The sequence below is a fragment of the Calonectris borealis genome, chromosome 8, assembly GCF_964195595.1.
Source record: "Calonectris borealis chromosome 8, bCalBor7.hap1.2, whole genome shotgun sequence".
Classification (NCBI taxonomy): Eukaryota; Metazoa; Chordata; class Aves; order Procellariiformes; family Procellariidae; genus Calonectris; species Calonectris borealis.
This window is the reverse complement of record NC_134319.1, coordinates 32,324,082-32,345,851: the sequence shown is the minus strand read 5'-3', so window position 1 is coordinate 32,345,851 and position 21,770 is coordinate 32,324,082. Positions and strand designations below refer to the sequence as shown.

General features: G+C 36.3%; 2 protein-coding genes across 8 annotated transcripts in view; one reads left to right on the top strand and one right to left on the bottom strand.

The window, feature by feature from the left end:
- The window catches only part of RALGPS2 (Ral GEF with PH domain and SH3 binding motif 2), a 128,903-nt gene that overhangs the window by 70,277 nt on the left and 36,856 nt on the right, over nucleotides 1-21,770 (top strand). The gene's annotated exons all lie outside the window — the stretch shown is intronic.
- ANGPTL1 (angiopoietin like 1) lies at nucleotides 974-20,346 on the bottom strand. The gene is made up of 5 exons (XM_075156872.1): nucleotides 19,976-20,346; nucleotides 12,383-13,240; nucleotides 7,694-7,887; nucleotides 5,119-5,389; nucleotides 974-4,093 (listed from the first exon to the last, which is right to left on the bottom strand). Exons 2-5 carry the CDS (start codon nucleotides 13,206-13,208, stop codon nucleotides 3,906-3,908), a joined length of 1,479 nt encoding a protein of 492 aa, XP_075012973.1. The 5' UTR covers nucleotides 13,209-13,240; nucleotides 19,976-20,346; the 3' UTR covers nucleotides 974-3,905.

The window sequence follows — 21,770 nt, the reverse complement described above, 5'->3', positions numbered from 1 at the left end:
TCTGCTGTTACTTCTGGTATAAAATCACGTACGGGAATAGTGCTTCTCCTGGTTTAAAATGTGTACAAAAGTCTACCTAAAAGTCTGCTGTTTGAAATTGTGATCATGGCATGTACCAGGGAGGGGCATTAGCCATAAGGTCCACTTGCTCTCACGGAAAAAGGAGGTTGAGGTGGGGCTCTCTTTACTGTTGGTGCAAAGATCCTGCAGTTGCCGTGCTCCCCTAAAATGCTCTTTAAAAGAGTGCAGAGAATCAAGCCTGCCACACAGTTACATTTGCCATCGCAAATGCCCTCTGGAGAAATATTGGCACTGGTCATGAAGGACCCTGTTTGAAAGGTTGAAGGGAACGTGAGCTTATAAAGGAATTTCAGCTGCTATTTCAAGGATGGATGTTTTACCCTTCAGAGGTTACTAGGTTTACCCTTATGCAACCAAATATCGAATGTGCATGTGGAGTTTTTTTCATGACCGTCTTAGCATTACAAGGTAAAGCTTAAATGTTTTTTTTGTGTAGTCTTTGCAATGGGAATGGAGCCGCAGAAGTATAGATTGTTTTCTTATTAGCACAGCTCACTGACTGTGGACAAGATAAAGGTGTCCTTCCGCATTTAACTAGGGGGAAAAAATAAAAGTATTTTTCACTTCCTTGCAGCGGTAAGTGTGGTGCGATTCCAGAGTTCTAGAAATGCAAGTGAGAGCAGTGCAGCGTCAGTGTGGCCTCACTAACTTAAATGTGAGTGCTAAGAGCCGTGCAACACGAATAAAAATGTTCAGCATTAAGTCCTCATTATGCGACGCGGGATATGTCATCACTGTTGCATCACCTGGCCAACTAAAGTAGCCAAAACAAATGGGAGCTGTATATCTGATGTTATAATTCGCCTTAGAATAAAAACCCATTCTCAAAGGGAGTCTTATCATGGAGTTCTGATTAATTCGAGATTGCACAATGAAACAATTGAGCCATATCTTGAGAAGTAAGATTTTTATTTAACTAAGCAGTACTACCTTGTGAAATATTTTCTTATAGCTGTCTTTCAGGAATTATATCCAGAAACAGAAAAGCTGGAACAGATTATTGAAGTATTCATCTGATGAATATTCAGCTGCTTCAGTGATAATGCTTGCAATAGACTTTGGAAATCTATGTGAAAACCGTGTTTCAGGTTTAGTACAGGTTAAACTTTTTCAAGGTCTGCTTGGTTAAATTTGGACTGATAGTACAGGAGTGGTGAAAGCTATATCCTTCACAGACAGACTGCTTCTAAATGTCCAGTGCAATAAGCTTGAGGGATGCTACAGCCTCTTTTGAAAAACTTTTCTAAAAAAGTGTGAGAGAAAACACTGAACTTCTAAAGTCATTTACCCTGCTTAGAAAATGAAACCCAAAAGCTAAGAACTGATAAGAGTTACAAGCATTTGAAAGTAGTAAATTATTGTATGAACCATTATTATGATATGAAATTATTATGAACCAACCTGAAAAAGAGATGCTATGCTTTCCCTCCTTGTAATCTTAAATAGGCTACTTAATTTTAAGTCTTTCCTTTCAGAGCACAGCATTTGTGCAGTCTGAGCTTTCTGGGTATATTTTGTAATAATGTTTAGTTAATGCCATCCTGCAGCTTTAAATTGGGGGAGACTCACTTTTTGATGTCTAATATATAAGATTTAATTTATATGCTGAGTGCAAGCTAGTTTTACTTGGGGGTTTCTGCAAAATACACCTTTCACTGACTGCACTGAATAAACAAACACACTTATTGTAGCAGGCAAAGAGATTCTTGTGGTAAAATAAGATCTCTTCCAAGGAGAGGAAATCTGTTGGTTGAATGAACTAAAGCTGTCAGAAGTGTTCATTAAAGAAATGTTTTGGAGGATATTTCCAGCTTTTAAATTTACCTGAACTGCTCTTCTATCCAGCTACCACAGAAAAAAAGATTGGACTATAGATAGTCTGAATTTTAAGCATTTGCAATTAAAAAGCGTGTTATAGAACACTCAATCAATGAGGTCTGTACGATATTTGTAACAAACACATATTCCTTATATGAAGAACAATTTCAGAATTGTAATCTTAAACATTTGTGTCAGTTAAAATTCTTGGAATTTGGGAATGGAATATGCTGGGACTGATTCCCCACCCACTCACCCATCCCTGCCACCAACCCCAATTAAATATTGTTGAAACTTGTTGGCTTTGATCTCTGACGAAAGATTTCACTACAACCCTTGCAGCCATATATTATCAATGAAGCTTTATTTACTCCAGCAAATGTGTTTTGAAAGCAGAATGCTATTTTCTCTCCTCTGAACTACAAATGAGGTTTTGCAGAGCAATTGGTATCGACTAATTTAACATAAAAATAATATTAGATTATTCTTTTAGCTATTAGGGTTTCTTATGTTAAATAGGGGCAAAGTTCTTAAAATCCTGAAGGGACATATGAGGTGCCAAACAAATACATTGGTTACAATTCAGAACAGCATATTCAGTTTTTGTGTAATATCAAATTAAATTAGGCAACCTGTGTGGCTAAGTACAACTATTAAATAATTTTATATACTAGGGAAGAAAGTTTTCGTTTTGGAGACTCTGGTACCTAAAGTGAATATTTTGTTGTTTCCAATTTTGGAAGGATTTTGTCTTGATGCAGTATGTTTTATGGCATTTGTTAAAAGTTGGAAAAGTATTTTCTAATTAATTTCTTAAATTACGTATTAATTCCAGTGGAAGTCAGATATCCAGAAGGTAAAAAATTTAATATAGACAATATCAGAATTGTATACATGTAGGGGAAGGGAAATGTGTGTGTCATAAGAGCAGTCCAAGTTGGGGGTGGCAGGGAGAATACACTCAGAGCTGATTTCTGATCTTGGGTTTGCTATGTCAGCAGAAAGCTGTGTTGGAGGAAAACTTAAAATATTCAGAGACTCGGTCCTTCTCTAAATTAGTACGTGTGAACACTTGTTCACACCTCATCACTCCTAATTGGAGCAGGGGAGGGGTCTCCAAGTGTCAAGTCATGATTGTAATATCAGGACTTTTCATTTTGTCATTTAAGTTCAAAGTATCAAGAAATATTTTTGTTTAATTAGGGTGTTTGAATATGGAGGTAGAAAGTAAAAAAAAAAAAGTACTGAGCAATTTGGTTGTCTCGAGTTTATCAATCATTTCATACAATTATTTTTCTTACGTTAGGAACATTTTGCCTAAGTGTTTTACAGAAGGTAGGATATGCAGATCTTAAGGAATTCTCTACACCACTAAGAAATTTTATATTTTAAGTTTAATTCACCACTTCATTTTGAAATAATTATTTGTTGCAAAAATCTTTCTTTGCTGACAAAGCTAGAACGTCTTCAATTTTTATGTAGCTTCTTGGAGTAAATCTTAAACAGTAATGTGAAGTCAGATTTTCATTGAAAGTAATACCAACATTTTTAAATAAATTGTTAAATAACGAATCAATTTTCACATTAAAGCAAGACAATGTCATTTCACATATTTACATTTAAGGGTTGAGCTAACCTGAAAAAGCATAAGCTTTTTAAGTGAAAAAGCTTATATCTTGTCATATGTCTGGAATTTTTTACCAGCTTTAATGACTGTTTACATAAAGTATGTTGGACTTGAACAGAGATAAATATGCTTTGCAAGCACAAACATCTGCTTTTGTGAATGTGTGTTTAAAAAAACACCGTCTGTCACAGTAGAAAAGGTTTCTTAAGAAAGGGGGGGAGAACACAACAGGGAAAAAAAAAGACAGGAAAACTGTAGACCTGCTTTTTGCAGGGGCAGATTGTGCAAAATAATGATTAAAAAGTAATACTTTATTTTTCTGGAACTCAAGCGCTGAGAAGTTTATACGTGATCACTTGAGCACTGTGGGATTTCCTCCTCAGTCTATAGGTCTGATCATCATTTGAACGGCTTTCAAGGAGTAGGAACCTCCCCGGTACTCAGCCCAAAATATTCCATCCTGATACTTGCTCCTGTAGTGGCCTCCTCTGTACCACACCCCGTTAAGGTTAGAATGGGCACACGCGTTGTACCACCAGCCGCCTTTGTGAAAGTGAGCACAGTTTCCTGTGGAACAGAAAGAACTAGGTGAACTTCAACATTAAAGAGGAGAAATGGAGATGAGCAAATGCTTTCATATTCTGGCTTATTCTTAGAGGGAACTTAGAAGTACTTCGTAGCCTGTTGTGGTCATATCAATTGCTGCTTCTACCTAAATTGTAAGTTCTGTTGTTAACAGCAGCCATTGCCTGGAGGGGTGATGATTAACACGGTATTTAACGTGACAGCTGAAAACTGAGGAGATCAACTCTTCTCAGACTACCAGCAGTGCTTGCCCATGAGCTAACATTCAAGGAACTTGGATTATGTAGTGTTGAGAAATACTTCAGTGGAAGCAATGTGAGTTGATACAGTCCCAAGCAGCACGCAGGGCCACAGTTTCACAAAGAGTTGCTTGTAACTTGCGTATTTACTGTTACAGGCTTGTTTAAAAGTTTACAAGGTTTGTCCAGCTTTATGGTTATTGACAGCTGAGAAAAAGCAGTTGAAGTATTACACTCCCCAACCTTTCTTTTACTGCTAAGCTTTAAGGGGAAAGCTTGAGGAAGAGCATGGAGATGAACAAAAAAGCATCCTTTAAGGAGAACGAAACAAAGTGATCTGCCCGTTTCTCACGTACTGGTACATAACTAAGCCTGTGCACAATTGCAGTTCCTTTCATGCTGTTCAGAGGCTTTAGTTCATGGTGGTTATTGTTATGTGGCCACAGCACTACTCTCAGAGATCACCTGGACAGGTATTCTGACTGCAGAGCATCACATGCAAGTCGGTAAGGATGTCATTGAGCTAAAAATAAAGCTTGTTCAAGTGTGCCTGCAATGAGGGTAGTAGAATTTGAATTTCTGAATGGTGCAGGGGCTTGAAGGGGGCCCTGTCAACGTGATTTTTATCATTATTTATTTGAATCATCTTTCAATAGAGTTGTTTTATCAGAATTTACATACTTTTTTTGTACTATATTCTTTTTTAAAGGTGGTATCACTATTGGAATCTACTGTATTCACTTTTCACATACATACTTGCTTCCTTACCTGAATACATATCCCTGTCTCTGTCCAGTGTTGTAAATTGCTTTCCGTTGTGCCATATCATGGAATCGCCTGCGTTTCCTTGGTATGTTCCTAAGCGTAGCCTGTAGAACTCGCTTTCGGGCTCCAGGCGGAAACTGCTGTATTCTGCATAGACTTTCTTATTGCTCCAGTCCTCTAACTCAATCAATAGTCTGTAATTATCCTGATTGGTAAGCATGTAAATATTTTCTAGTCCCAGCCAGTACTCTCCATCAATGTTTCCAAATCCTTTCTGTACAAAAGAAGATCAGAAGGTGATGTTAGCTTAGTTTTTCTTGTTTGTCAAAACGCTCATCGGCAGGAATATTGTAAACCAGTGGAACCTGGGTACCGAAGGCCTTTAAGCTTCTGAATGACTGCTCAACCCATGCATTTAAATGCTTTATTTTGCCGCACTTGGCCATTTAGTCAGTTGGACTGCTCTCCGTATGAGGTATTACCAGGATCAGTAAAGGTGGCAAAACTACCTGTTTTCTGTCTCTCTTCTTTTTAAGATAAAGGGAGAGAGAATAGGGAAACTGAAACAATATATTTCTTGACAAAGCTAAGGGGATCTGTAAGAATGTATGAATAATGAAATTTAAGGGGGTATATTTCCAGGTTGGAAAAGGTATTTATGGATCAACCGTCTCAGTGTTCAAGGTAAATAACTTCTTGTTGCCTTTTTAATGCAACTAGTGTTGGTTTTTACTGTAAATTTAATCACACAGTTCATCAGTGCTCTTTCCTAGATTTATTAGAAGCGAAATATAGAAATGTCTTCCCTTTCAAATCACAAACTGCCAGTAAGGTAGTTGTGAGGTGATATTTCATATCTGCTGTCGCCTGTCCCTGAGTAACCCAGAGTTGTTAATGTTTGGTGTTGCAGCTAAGGTAGGTACGTCACCCACTGTAGCTATCTTACGCTTCCTAGTTTCTGAGGTCTTCCTACCCTCCTTCTCAGGCCGTTGATTATGGAGGACCTACAGTTGATTTCCTGCTTGGAATCACTTTCTGGGGAAGTTTCTCTCCAGTAGATAAACAGTCTAGGCTCCTAACTCAAGCTGCAGTTTCACAAGTGGCTTAAGTTGATCTAGCATCATGCTGCTGCCAAAAATGGTAGCAATGCTTTTCTGCTGGCTCATAGCCACATTTGCAATACTTCCCTTGTGTCAACATTGTAGCTGTGCAGCCACACAGAGATCGGGAAAGAAGTAGAAATGTGAGCATGGGAGACATCTCTGTTGTCAATACTTCAAAGCCAGTCACAGAGGCGCACCTTCAGGTACTTTAAGTTAGGTAGTAGGAATACCATCTTCAGCCACTGCAATTTAATGAGGAATCTATTGGGGGCACATTTGCCCAAGCTTGAGCCATTATCAGACACCAGTTACACACTCTTCTACACTTTATTTGCATTATGTTCAAAATGTTTATGGTTAATTTATAAGGCACTCCATAACTGCCTTATAATATTAAAAAAAAAAAAACAAAAACAAAACCACCACCAACCACCTATGCTTCTGAGAAGTAAAGACTTTGAATAACTGCTACTAAGGAATGATTAACATTTGAATCATTAAATTCCAAGAATGCAAAAAGTGAAAATCCTCATAGTAATCTTTTGTCATTTCCTTTGTATATATGATATTATTTTTAGATTACTGATTGAGTTAAATGTGGCTCAGTTCTCTCTTCAGATACAATGCACGTGGCAATTGTAGATCCATTCAAAGTGAGCACAGCATCATAGGGAAAAACTCTGTCCTATATGTATGAAGTCAGCACATTATTATTATTTTAAAAACCCAACCAAAAGGGTTTTCAAATTTCCTGTCTAGCACATAATTACTCCAAAGCAGCATGTGTTTGTCGTCCTAGGCATTATGCCTGCTAGTGCATAATATCACAATAACACACAAGAATGTGTTTCCCTTCAGCAGCCCTACGTCTTCAGGTTTCTAACGTGATTTTAAAGGTAGAAATTATTTCCTTTAGTTCATTATTAGGAATGTTTTTAAGTTGAGGCCCTGATCCTGCAAATCTCTTAGTGTGCTTAAATGAATAATTCCACTGGCTGAGATTGCTTATTCATAAGGGAGACAATTAAGCTTTTCAAGTACTTACTGTAGTTCTTAGCGTGTTAATAAAAATCATGTGTTTAGTTAAGTCTTTGTAATAAATTACTTCCCAGTCACTGTCTAGAATAACATGCGTCTCCACAGTTGTTGTGTTGTGCATGACAAATGCAGGCTATTTCAGACAGTAAGTTAGTTCATACAAAGTTAAGTAATGCATTGGGTGAAATAGGACATTCCCACCGAAATATGTTTGCCTCTGAGGGATGACCACTCTTTTCAATTATCTTTGTTCGTAAAATTAATTTCACTGTCTAACTTACGCGCTATCTATTTCCAACTCCTCAGTGTTACCATTCAGAACACCCATTTGCAATGAAGAATTGCATTGGAAATGTTAGCAACCATCTTTATTGCGATAGATAATGTCACTGCCACACTGAAATGAAGCAGCTGATTTTCAGCATTCCATAGTTTACCTTGTAACTGTCCCAGTTCCTGAAAAAGTTGACAGATCCATCTGTCCTCTTCTGAATAACTGCCCATCCTCCAGGGTCCAGGCTGTTCTCACACCATAGTTGCATCGGCTCATTACTATTTTCAGGTTTGATCATATAAATCCCGCTGTTGGAATGCCCAGCTTCCTTGGCTTGTTGGCAGTCTTTGAATGGACCTTTTTGAAAAGAAATACTGTAAGCATTCAAGCTTGGCTATGCAGTGCCCATTGTTCAAGAATATTTTGTAATGGTAGTGAAAAGTCATCCTGGTGTGATACACGGGGATGGATACTGATGAAGAAAATATGCAAGCAGTGGAGAAGGACTTTTGAGCAGCTAAAAGGGCTCACATACTTGTTTTCAGGGCTGTGATTCTACAAAAATGCTGTTTCTGGTGCTGCTTGAAAGCTCTATTTTAGACCATGCGAATAGTGGTTTTGCAAATACTACTTACAGAAGAGCATCTAGTTATTCCGTAAGAAGCATGCAGCTTACATTTCTCTGAAAACTTTGCCTAGTTTGTCTTTCAATTTTCAGTAATATTTTTATTTTCTACTTTTTAGAAAAGGATTTATGTTCATGTATCATTACTTCAGTTGATTTAAAGAGAGACTGGTTATTTACTAATGAAAAGCAGGATATGTTCTGATGGCTGGTTAGTGGTTGGATGCCCTAAATGTATTTGAAAACTCGTACTCAGTAAATCTGAAAATAAATTACCTACAGTTTTCCTCTCATTTTACAAGGCTCATTTTCTCAAATTGCTTGGAAGTTCAGAGAAAACTCCTAAGTCACAGAAGAAGCTAATGTGCAAAGAAGCATAAAAGACAGTTGTTCAGGTTATTCTTTAATCAAAAGTAGAAGTCGAGTGAAAGTCACCTTCATTGCAGATTAAGGTTGTGTGACAAAAGCAATTTGAAAGTTGCTCTTTTTTTTAGATCTTCGAGTAGTAGTTGTCAGTTGGATGAGTGTGTAATTAAGAAGTCCATAAAGCATTTCATATTAATTAAAGTGCAAGAAGCTTGTGTATCTAATGAAGGTGACTACTTGGAGCTTCTGGCTGTGACAGTGCTACCAAGAATGCTGCAGACGTTGAGCCATCGTAAGTACTGCTGCATACTGTACTGTCAGCGTGCGATGATATTTTGTCATTCTTGCAGTGCATGCAGTAGTAGCTGAGGAAAGAAATACTGTGGCTTTGGTACACGAGTGCTTTTTCTCTTGTTCATAATTAAAATTTCCACGTAGATTGTGCATATGGCAAAGTTTGTCCTGGGCTACGTTGGGTCTCATTCCCTTTCCTTGAACTGTCTAAAGTAAATTTGGGCGCTTATAACTGAACAGGGAGGTTGTTTAGAAGTACTATTGTAAAGCAATTACTGCATTAGAAAAAGTGTAAACAGACAAGTAGTATTATTTGTAATGTTAATTGAATATTAAGAATAGCTCAATTAGATCTGCTGTGTATTATTTCACGTGATTTCTACTGGAGGAGGAATTGAGGACTCATTTTTCCATAAGAGACCCAAGCAGATGTTTGGAGTGATTTTAAGTAGCTTTTTTAAGGCAGACAGAATTGTGCTAGTCTGTTTCTGTAATACACTTTGATCACTTCTGAAATTCAGCTGGCATTAAGGTCACAGGATACAACTTGTCTGCTCTGATGCTCAGATTTGTCTATGTGCTTATCATAAGTTAATGTTGTAGTAGAAGTAACAGACTTCTGCTCTTAGTGTAAGGAAATCAACAAATCCCATAACTTTTGGTATGTAGCCTTGAATCTTTTTTGAGAAGTAAATTCTTTGTTATATGTAATTATTTTAAGTTCACGCATGAAAACTGATCCATTTCTTGTTCAGTGGAAATGCTGAGATTTGTGAAACAGTGTAAGACTCTCCACAGTGCTGGTGTGAGTGGTGGCTCTCTGGGTAATGAAGAAAACATCATTATTCTGTTTAAAATTTTGTTAGCTGTGTAAAGAATAAGTATCTCGTGCGTATCTAGTCTTTTGTAACAGTTTCTGTACACTAAGTTGCTGAGACAATTAGTTATAAGTTAGAAATACTCTGAGGAGATGATCTGTTAAATATTTCACTTCTAAAATTGTGTTTTAGACGTATGATTTAGTACAGGTCATACTTTATTGTAAATCAGATGTAGTAGAGAAGGAAAGTGATTAAATATTTTAAGTTGGAAGCTCAATAAAATGATGGCTGAATCCTGTTTTAAGATGCCAAATGTTATCTTGAGCAGATGATACAGAAGCTGTGCTTGTGTAAGCTTCATATAGAGGATTTTTAGGTCAATAGTAGAGGAAAATTCCAACATAAAATTGGGCATAAATTAAAAAAAAAAGTTACATTGTTAACTGAGAGTTATTAGCAGCAGAGTGGGTTGCACATGTGTAATTCTCAAGTACTTTTTCTACTTGAAGTTACTTTTTGGAACATAGTGGCAGTAAAATTTGGGGACACTGGTTATTATTCCAAGGGTTAAGATAATTGTGAAGACTGTAATTCACAACAACATTATTCTTCCTCAACCTTTAGAGGAATTTTTATGCAAATTAACAAAATACTCTCAGAAGATAAGATCTCATCCTTCTGTTCCCCATATATTTTGAATTTTACGCACCTCCCACAATATTAAGATGCACATTGACCCTTCTGTGAACTTCTGATGCGTGCAAGTATTTGTTAGGTACCACTTCTTCAGATACAGTAGGAGAAAGCTCCTACTTGTTTGTCCAGTTTATTCTGTCATAACCAAGTCTTTGACGGGCCTATTTCTACATGTGACGGTTTGGTTTTCATTGGTCTTTTTTGACACCTTTATACGTTATAAATAGTCATCATCTTTTAACTGGAAAGTTAATTTTTCTATGACATAGACAATGTTGGTTCTGTGCACCGTTAAATATGCTTACCTTAATTTAAAAAATCAGAGACAGTAACTGGGCATTATGTTGCAATTTAGAAGTTTTGGTTTTTACAATTGATGCTCTACCAGCTGTAGCAATTCTCAACCCTCATTTTCCCAAGGCACTGCAAGAAACACTTAAACTTCAAACTCAAGAATCTAGTATTAAATAAAGGAAGTTGAATAATGTTAAAATCAATTTCCTAAGATTTCTTTGTGTTCCCTTGCAAAAATGGATTCACTCTGAACTTTTAGGAGTAAAAGGGTTAGTGAAAACCATGGTAGGTAATTTAGAGGAAAATATTTAGTGCTGTTGCTTCATTTTGTATGTACAGCAGGCGTATATTGAGAGAGAAAAAGAGGCATTTATAACAAAACATTGAAGCATGGGTTTTCTGGAAAACAGGAAGTCGCTGTTTTTTAGAATTATACTTTTGCTGTCTGACCAGAAATTAATGTAATGCTTTTATATTAGCTGTTTCCTTTGTGTCATGATGTGCGTTTTAAATTCTCATGACATCTGGCATTTTACTTGGGCTTGTGCCTGAATTTTCTGCAGACCCTGAATAAAAATAGTTGCTCTTTACATGAGCAGCTACTTGTTTGTAATGCTGTAGAACAGTCACAAATAAATGTTTGTTTTCATCTTAGGAACCAAGTTGAACTTCCAACTGTGACTAAAGGCAATTTGAAAGCAAAAAAACCAAACCAACCCAAACACAAAAAAAACCCCCAACCAAATCTTTTTGCTGTGCAAGCTAACAGAAGCCAAGAGCAAGTACTTTGAATGGATGTTTGAGGAAAAACTTTTTCTGAATCCTTAATTTTTTTTTTATCGTAATTCTGTCAAAATTTTAATAAAGTGAGAATCATGATAAAATTCAGAGCAACTCAGAGGTAGTTAATTTTCTTGTCACTAGTTTTGTTTCTAGTGATAAATGAATTTATCTAATGACCTGAAGAATGTAACCCATGAAGATGTAATACAGTCTCCTGAATGTATTTTCATAATATTTACGGTATTAGTTTAACTTGCCATCCCCTACTGACATCAAATTACTGGGAATGTAGTTACTCATTTTAAATTTTCAAAGCCGAGTGCATCTAATTGGATCCAGCCTTGATTCAATTATCCTTTCAAACTTACCTTGCTCTCTTGAATATTTCAACCAAACACTTAAAGACTTATTGCACGACTGTGTTGGTGGATTTAGATGTTAATTTTAAAGCAGCTCGGAATAGAAGGAGTAAAATGCTTCTGTCAGGATTAACTTCTGGTAAATGTATATGTGTAAGTATAAAGGACAACTACTTAAAATGACTTCATTTACTTAAGATGAATTAGCTTCTCTTATTCACCATTGCCAGTTACTGTAACATGTAGCTAGTAGGCATCTTCAAAGAAACAGGTTTAAATACTAGAAAGTATATTCAAGTATTGAATTTTCATTTCCAGAACTCAAACCCAGCTGGAGACAGAAACCCCAATACTTTGTGACCCAAAGGTGTAAATTCTTCAGATTGAATTTCTGAGTATTAACTATTTCAACAAATTCATCTTATGCAGCTATAGCTTAAGAATTAGACTGTTTGGCTAACTAAAGCTTTCCTGGGCGAGGAAAAAATCAGAATCAGGAGCAAGGGCTAGCTGTACCAGATACTTTAAATTTTTCATTCTGTTTCTATAGCCAGGACAGTTTCCCTCTGAAATAGAGAAATCTCAGGTTAGATAAATAGTGATAGGTAACTCACCCTCATTAATTAAAGCCAGTGGTGGCACTCTGAAAGGACTCTTTGTAGGAGAAGTAGCTGGATCAGGTGGTGGCCTTACATCTCTGTCTCTAGGGTAACCCGGGTCTCGCTGTATCTCGTTACCTCCCAGAAGAACGGGAGTGTATGGCTGGCTGTTAGGAATGTGCTGTGGCACGACTTGAACAAGAGGTGGAGACCCGTGGGTGTCCTGTCGCGAGAAGATTCTCAAGCACTGCTCTTCCAGCAGCGAGATAGTCACAGACTGATTATTTACAAGATCAGTTAATGCTGCATATTTTACTTCAAGCTCCTTGTATTTTGTTGCCATCTTCAACATTTCTGTTGTGACATTAAGGACTTTGTTTTCCAGTTGGGAAAGCTCAAGTGAGTTATCACGCTTTCGAATTATCTCATGCAGGAGTTGCATATAGAGTTGGGTGACCCGAGAGTTCATGTTACGACTTTCTTTCCTCAGTAATTTTACTTCATTCACAATGTTTCCATCCACGTCCACTACCAATTGCAAAATGTCAATCTCCCGCTTTTGCTTGGACAGGACATCCTTCAAGTTCTCTATGTCCATTCTTGTGACTTCGTCTTTTCTGTTACCAGTACCTGGTCCATTAGTATTCACGCAAATTGGCCCTGTGATTTTTTGTTCTGGGACCAAGAACGTGTAACCACATTTCTTCCCTTCCTCTCCACCGTCTGCTGAACGAGGGTGCCTCCGCTGGGATGTTTTATTAGGCGTAGATTGTTCTGTACAGCGCCCGATAGACAACAGCAGGAACAACAGTACACCCAAAGTCCATTTAAATATCTTCATTTTGAAGTAAGTATGATGAGTATCAGAAGAGACTATTGAACAGATAGAAGATCAAATAATTAAATTAGAGGCATAACTCAGACTTCAGTACTGCTTAAACTACCTAAAATGATGGGTTTGCCATGCTTACGTGTATGTAGACAAGTCTTTGGAATCTGTTACTTGAAGTTAGGTGCTGTAGATTAGCTTCAAAGAATAGCTTTTTATTTTGAGCAGCAAACCTTAAAATTTAGGTATTGGATTTAGTAGAGAAGTTGTTACAATGGATAAAGTTTCAGAAACAATGTTTTGCTTTCATTATAAATTTGACTGCTTAGATCTGTACTCACTCATGTTATAGAACATACAGAGTGCTTGCAGAATATCTTCATGGAAGGGAAATAGGGAGACAGAGTGATGGCTGATAGAATTTCAAAAATATTTATATAAATTCTGGAATTCGGGTTATATAAACCTCTCTAGTCCTCTTTTAGCTTTATATATGTATATGTAGATGTACAGTTTGTTAAATACTATATACATACCTATTCATATACACACACACACATTTTTCAAATTTATATATGCACAGATATAGTAGATTTGAAAAATATAGACATGCCAAACACTACTTGTGGATGTTAGTGTTAGGCAGGAGATGAGCGTGACACAGCTGTCTTAAACATTGAAAATTACATATTCAAGTGACTTTAAATTTGTAAGAAAAGCCTGTAACGCTGTTTGCTCTGCATTTGTGTCCCTACTTAGTTGCCTTTTGAGATGAACATTTAAAATTGTTGTCGCAGTATTTTTGTATCTTTGAGAATATTTTTATCCAAATAACACTGAAGTATCAGGTGTGTTATCAATAGAAATACCATACTGAAGTGTTTCATTCACCTTTCAGGGAAAATAATGTATTTCTTTTAACTTTGTGTGAAGAATTAAAACACAGTGATAAAGATCCAAGAATGTTTTGAGAGAGCTGGTGTTTTTAACTTTATTTTTTAAATATTTGAGATTATAAACAAAGGTAGCACTTAAAACAGGGAAAAACTCTAATTTTTCATGTTTTCTTTGCTCTGTGAAGCAGATCACTCTTCCTTCTTATCTCAGCTGTTGATCTGGCTTTCCTTTCCAGACTACTATTAGTGGTTGTACAAGGCCTTGTACAGTGGCCTTTGTATAGTTACAAAGAGAAATAAAGTAAAACCAGAGAAAGTGAGTAATTTTCATGCTGTTCCTGCCAAGTTCAAGTTTAAGTGCACTTGGCAATCCTGAAGGACTCACCCTGAAGGAGAAGCAGGCCAGTGCAGCTTCCTTTACATTCACATTTACAAATGATAAGGTGACTGTTGTGTCAGGTCACTTCTCCCAGTTCTGTTACCGTCTTTAGTATTATTGCTGCAAATGATGTCTGCTCTACCTCAGAGTAAATGTATCAAGTCTTTATTTTTTGGCTTCACCAAGAGCAGTGGTTACAAACTTCAAGCCATGCTGTACATGGAGTCAGGAATTACATCTAGGAATCCTGATCAGATGTTCCACTGTTGCCTAAAAAACAATTTCTTGTTTGGCTGACAGTTGTATTGCAAGCCCTGCTTCTGGGAGGGGAAGGAAACGCTTTCTTTTTAACATATACTGAAAATAATTTCTTACCCTACATAAATGGAGGTAACACATAAAAGTTTGAGAATCCTTATATTTAAAAACTTACTTCCGTATGTTTCACTGTTAGTATGTAGTAGTAAGTATTTTGGTGTCTACTAGTAAATTTTTTTTTTCCAGAAGCAGAACTTGGTTAAAAGTTTTGTTAATATTTCTCTGCTGAAGGTGTAACTTCCGTTTTTTTAAAAAAAAAAAAAAGTAAAAAAAAAGTAAAAAAAAAAAAGTAAAAAAAAAAAAAAGTAGGAAAATAGGAAAAAGTATCACTTTTCTCCAGAGCTAAGTGTATATTTTTCTGTGGTGATTTCGGACATTTAAAATATTAATCAGTTGAACAGTGCAGTTGGAAGTTCATTAGGTTAAATTTTCACACGAATCATGGTAAACACATGGGAAACACGTCTGTGTGTGGTTTCTAACATGGCAAGGATGAGCTGAATTATTGTCTGAAGCTTGAAACCTCTTCACATCTCCTAAATTATTTTTCAATACTTTATGTTCAGTGCTTGCAGATGCAGGAAAGTGACTTCATGGCATATGGTTAAGGATGAAGCCATAGTACAAGTCCAGTATTTTACTATTTTCACAGTATATAATAGCTGCTTCATAGTCCAAAAAGGTGAATAACACTTTAGTTCTTGGTAGTTTTTAAAGACCCTATACAGTTACTTAAATAATGAATGGCTGGGGGTTTTCCCCACAGCAGCACATTTTTCCCCTGAAACACATTAAAACTTAAACGAATCTTTCAAAACCAAACATTTTGCAATGCAGCCCACTTTCTGACCATGTATTCTGGCTGCAGTCTGCTTTCCGTGTGTCTTTTAATATTACATGTGTTAATTTTGAACATTTATGCTTATGTGTTAAAGTTAGAAGTTCTGTGTCTGTATGTGCTGTCAGACCATAAAATGAATTAAATGATCTAATATAGCATAAACAAATGCAACAGCTGTGTAAGATTATGCCCTGGAACTTTGAAATAATTCAGATGTTTTGTATTAAACCGAGACATTCAGGTAAGCATGGATCAGTTCCTTCTGAGAATCTACCTGGTAGGGAACATATATGCTTCTATGGAAATTTTGATGTCGAGCAAATTAAACGTCTTATGATGTTGCTTGGTGTATTTGAGCAGCTTAATGCCTAACTTGTTATACAAGAATAGGTTCTGAGTAAGATACTTACCTGGGGTTTTAATCAGCTTAGAAGGAAATGGAAATACTGTTTCAGAAATTTCCTGATGTTCTGGGCAAGCAGCTTAAAAAAATACAAACTGTTTATCCAAAATATCACAGAATGATAGCCTAATATGTAAAACCTAAAAATGACAAATACTAGAGTTGAGAAACAGTTTTAGGGTTTTTTTAATCAGACACATTATGTCACAGATTCCCAGGTTCAGATGTTTAGGTAATACCATAACTGGTATGAGAGAAAGTGGTTGGGGCTCGGGGATCAGTTTAGACAGAACCACAGTATCAAACCCTTCCTGCAAGTCTAGTGTTGCTTGTAGTAAGTGAGGCTACTGAAACACCTGAATGCAGACCTTGCAAAAGAAGCGAGGGAGATTGTGATTACAGATGCTATTGCTTTAAAATACGTTATTTAACTCTTTATGAACTGTCGTGTTTTTTAAATTAGGACAGACTGTTACTTCACTTGGTTCTGTCGTGTTTCTGTGTCACCCAGTTTTGGGTCTCAGATTTCTGTAGAAATGGCATTACGTATGTTCTGGCATGCTGATGTTTTATTGCTTCTGCAGGAGAAAATGTGCAACTATTCATAGCAACACAAACTTCATCACCATCTTGTCAGAAATACTCAGAGCTGTGGGTAGGGCTTCAATACCATTTTACATTTAATGCCATTCCTTTTCTTCTGGTTTCTTTCTTTTTCCAGACTCATCCCCATGCAAAAAAAAAAACTTGTTTCCAAAATCAGTCTTTGATTTGTTTCTTTTAAAAGTGTTTAAAGGAACAAAATTCCAATTTAAAAGAGCAAAATAAACCAGTAACTAGTATTTTTAACTTTCACTGAGAAACTACTGTAACATGGGCTGTGTTACCCCCAAAAAAGTTGTATCACTTACAAATATTAGAGTTGCAGGGATGAGGAAGTGTGGAAGCTAGTGTATATTTGGCATTTTTTAACTTTCTACACAGCAAACTATTTGTTCTTTGTTGTACTGCTGTGACTCTCACGTTCAGCAGGATGTAGAATTTGGAGACCCACAACACAAATTAGAATCTGTTCTTTCAGAGCTGACGAGGACTACTTCTCCCTGGGCAGTGTAGGTTTTTACGACTGAATGCAAGGGAAGTGCTGCAGGTAAAGCTGAATATAGGATTCCCTTTGTATGGAAAGTGCAGTATCAGTACATATCTTCATTCAGAATGTTTATTAAAAGAATATGGTCAAATGATAAATACCAACGGTGCCCTCTCTTATAAACCTCCATGTATAAACGTGTAAAACAGGAAGAGAAACAGACGGGTTTTTTCTGAGAAAGTAAATGATAATACTGAGAATAAAGATCCTCTGAACATGATACCAGTTAATCTGAAAGCTCAATAACATATTGATGTTATGCAGACTTCATTTTCTGTTAAGCTTTGTCTAAGCAGCTAAAATCAATAAAAGCATCTACGTTCTCCTATCTCAGAATAAATGGAGATTTTTGTGGGTTTTTTTTTTTTTTTGCTTAAAACTGGGTCAATAACATTAGAAGTAATACTGCTGTGAGGAAAACACTCTTACAGGAGAATTGTTCACATGGATTTTTGATGCATCTGTGTATTTCTGTAAGTTACCTTCCCCTATATAAACAAGGTAAGTCACTCTGCCTTTGCAGAAATAACAGGATTACTTGCAATTTGAGTATTGACTGGGATCCAAGAATAATCCTAGTTTTTGTTAGTCAGATACCTGATGTATTGAGTCGCAGAATTCTACTTCTCTGAAATTAACAGGAATCTGATTTCTTTTAGAAAAGGCAATCTGAAAATCTTCAGGGGTTTTTGAAGTAGTCATTGAAAATGTGTCACTTCTAAAAATGATAGATTCTTAGAAATTTTCTGCAGAAGAGATTTATAAATCTTGTCATACTAGATATTCTGAAAGCACAGCAAAATATCATAACATTTCCAGTTTTTTTGGTGAAGGTTTTTTTTGGTGAGGGTTCCTTTACATTTGCTTGCAGCCATTGTGTTTGTTTGCACCATTTTAACAGGGAGGTACAATGGAGTGGTGCATTTTGCGTTTGGAAATGTGTTATTTAGGGGCTCCAAAATTCTATGTAAAACAGATACTGAAAACATGAGGCATCTAGCGATGTTTGCTGTAGGAAGTTCTATTTCATTCATTGGTGTATAAATTTTAAGGACCAGACTAATAGGGCATGTTACGAACAAGAAACTAAGCCCAGTAAAACAATAATGAAAACCTGATAAAGTTATGTATATACTGGCATAAGTTTAAAGATTCAGAATTTCCACCCTTTGAAGTGAATTCCTGTAAAATTTTAAATGGCATATTTTTCCATCATACATCAGATCATTCTTAGTAGTCCATTATTTGTTTAAAATAATTTGAACTCTAAAGTTGGAAGACAGCAAAAAAGACAGAGTTAAAACCTTGCACATAGCCAGTTTATTGCTTTTAAATTATTGACTCAGCTGTTTTCATTTGCGAAAGATTTAGGAATTGTTCTAAGCAGTGTAAATCAAAACCTTGGCTAATCATGAATGAATGGAGACTGGGATCCAACGCACACAATGTGGGCTTCAAATGGGGTTTTTTGTTGTTGTTTAGATTTTTCTCTTTAATATGTAAAGAAGCACAAAAGGATAGTAAGAAAAAGGGCTTAAGAACTTGGAAGGGATCCATCTTTCTTTTTTGTCAAGACTGCTTCAGACTTTTTTTCCTCTCATAGCTACTAAACCTTAATTAAGTTTGCTTTCTGTAACACTTTCTCTTCTTTTAGCATCACCGCCTTCATTGTTTCTTAATGTGCCAGACATTTCTGAGAGTTTGTTAATACAAATATGTAACTTAAATTCTTTTCCATTGTTCTGGATTATTTACTGTATTTTAATTTCCAGGTCGGCATGAGGAAAGGCAAAAAGTAGAAAATTATGTATTAGCAACTCTTTTTTGTTTTTTATCTGTACTTTTGTCTTCTGTTGGTAAACAGCTTTCTTGTTTTAATCCTTGACTTGCAACTGCATCCTTCCCCTCCCTCCCCCCAAAGAACAACTGTAACAAACCCCTCTATTTTCTGCTTAATATAGTGTTGCCTTGTATGTTGCAGTTCATGTTCATGAAATGAATCTTTATTTAGAAACAAACTGCTGCTCAACTGAGGTACAATTAGCTTCCCCATCGTTCCACAAATTGTTAAAGGAAGGGAATAGTGCCTGTTGCAGCAATGTCTTTGGATTTTCAGCTGCACCATTGTTTGTGCTACAAACTTGATTATATTCTGAATCAATGTATGACTCGGGTTACTTGGTTGGTTGTACAACTTGGACTGCTTCTACTGCTCAGAAGTGCCATAAATAAAAATTTAGTTGAAATGGTATACAGTGATTGCTACTTACAGATGTGTATTGATTTACTTGGGATTTTTTACAGTGGTTTTATTGAGGTATCCATTTTCTAGTTCTAGTAATGCTAAGTCTATGCTCTGGCGTTGGGTGAAGTCCAGCTTTCCTGAAGTCACTAGGATTTTTGGCTTTTGCTTTTTGGTAGGATCAGAATTTCACATTAATACGTTCACGCTACTCAAATTACATGCTTAGCAAAGAATCTGGTAGTAGTAATTTTCTGTAACTGTATATAACAAAATCTACAGAAGATTTACAGCTAAACAACTGAAACTTGTTCATCCTTACAACTGGAATGAGTTAGTCTCTGCTCTAGTGCAGAGTCCTTTTTAATTCTTTCCAAGTTTCCAAAGTCTACCAAATGCCACAAAAGTGAGTTTTATATTTTAGTTGTCAAACTTTTCTCAGGCTGAGAGAGATTGGTCTATGCACAATTGTATGTGGATGGTAGATGTATGCAGAATTCGCAAATAGCTCAAAATTAGACTTGCAAGTAAGAATAACTTTAAAACTTACCAAGAAAAAAAATCTTCCAGCTGTTTTGCTTCTGTGGTAGATGGAAAATCCAGAGGCCAAGTTGCTTTTTCTTCCTGTATTACCCGATGCTGTGGATTGTTAATCTGCAGTTGGAGTTGAAAACTGCTTTTGTATTTCTCTGTTAGATCCAAGCTGTATTGAGGAATTGGGTTTCTCCATACGATAACTGAGCTAACTAATCATTTTAAAAAAAAAAAAAAAAAAAGAAAAGAAAAAAGTAATGTTCCAGTATGTTTTATTCCAGAAGAGAGAAAGAAATGTTTTTTGAAACTGCCGTGTTTTACTCTCACATGCAGAAGTGCACTAACCAGCTACAGCTGACCCAGATTCCATATACATCACTTTTGGACAGTTTTTTTTAAACAAACACACACTCGACTTAGACGTTCAGCCCACCTATGATGTCACCGCGAACACACTGAGAGCACAAGAAACTCCTCCTTCGGATTTCCTATCCATACCCTCCAGAAAAGGAGGGGGTAGGGAGGCTGAGAAGTTATGAACAAGGAAAGATTGTTTGCCAGTAGAAGGGAGGGTACCATATGGCAACAGACTGTGCAAGAGTTCAGCAGGCAATTACAAATCAAACATTTTTACTACGCTGCCTAAAGATGCCTTTCAAGTTATTACAGTACTGGGCTTCATTTAGAAGAAAGATTCTTTCAGGCTGATAAAACTCAATTTGTGTTGCTGGGAATAAAAGGGGCAGCCTGGCTGGATACAACAGGAAAAATGAACCATTTATAGTCTGGAAGAATGTTCAACAGAATGTCGCATTCAATTCTTGACGTTCGCTTAATAAGAAACAGTTCCAGTTGTTAAACGCATGAAGTCTCCAATACATGTGGAAAATGTTAAAACTGTGTGTGTGATGGTTTTGGGTAGGTATCAGAATATTTGATAACATCTTACTGGTGTTAGAAGTAGCAAAAGCCACAGAGATTATGCCCTGTGAGGAATGCAGAGTACCGGTTTTAATTCTGTCAATAGTCAGCCAGCACTTAAGTGCATTCAATTTGCTTTCATTGATCTTTTCGGTTTCTTCACAAAGGATGTGCCAGTTACATTTGATTGAAAGAGAATTACGCCTAGTTATGCTTTCAAAATTATTTTAGACTTCATAGAAATGCATTGAACAAGTTTAGAGAACAGCTCTCTACAGAAGAGCTCTTGATTTAGCTAAAAGAAAAAAATCAGTGCTTAAATGAGCAAGTCATTCAGAAAGATAATCTTACAAATTCATTGGTTTATAAAATCATGTGTAATATTGCAGGTACTTGTTCATAGTGAATTTCCTTAATTGTAATTAGTAAGCATGATTTACTACTTTCTGTGGAAGACTGAGGAGATTTGGGATTTTTAAGGCCTGTTTGGACATTGCTTAGCAAAGTTAGGTTCAGGATAGCTTATGCAGTTTAGATAGTTATATTGCTCTGCTATCTGATGTTTCTGATTATCCTTTCTATTTTTTAATAAACTGATTCTAGCAGAATAGAAAATTGAGAAATTTAGTAGTATATCAGGTCATGTGTAATACCTTTTTATTCACTTTTTTATATGTCACCTTTCAACCACAAGTATTTTAATTTGTTTCTGTGTGTGTGCGCACACGCGTGTGTATGTGTTGATTTTGGAGTGATGCCCAGAGTTTCCCAACTCACATTTGAGGACTGTACTGGTTAGGTGCTATACAAACACAACTGCTGTTCTTGTGAGGTTGTATTAATAGTCTTCCACCTGTAAAGCCAAACTTCTTGTTATGATTCTGGTTATA

Coding starts and splice junctions, on each gene's coding strand:
- ANGPTL1 (XM_075156872.1), bottom strand. CDS start 13,208: ATGAAGATATTTAAATGGACTTTGGGTGTACTGTTGTTCCTGCTGTTG. Junction 7,888..12,382: donor ACTGGCTTTAATTAATGAGG/GTGAGTTACCTA, acceptor CTTTTCAAAAAG/GTCCATTCAAAGACTGCCAA. Junction 5,390..7,693: donor GGAACTGGGACAGTTACAAG/GTAAACTATGGA, acceptor TCTTTTGTACAG/AAAGGATTTGGAAACATTGA.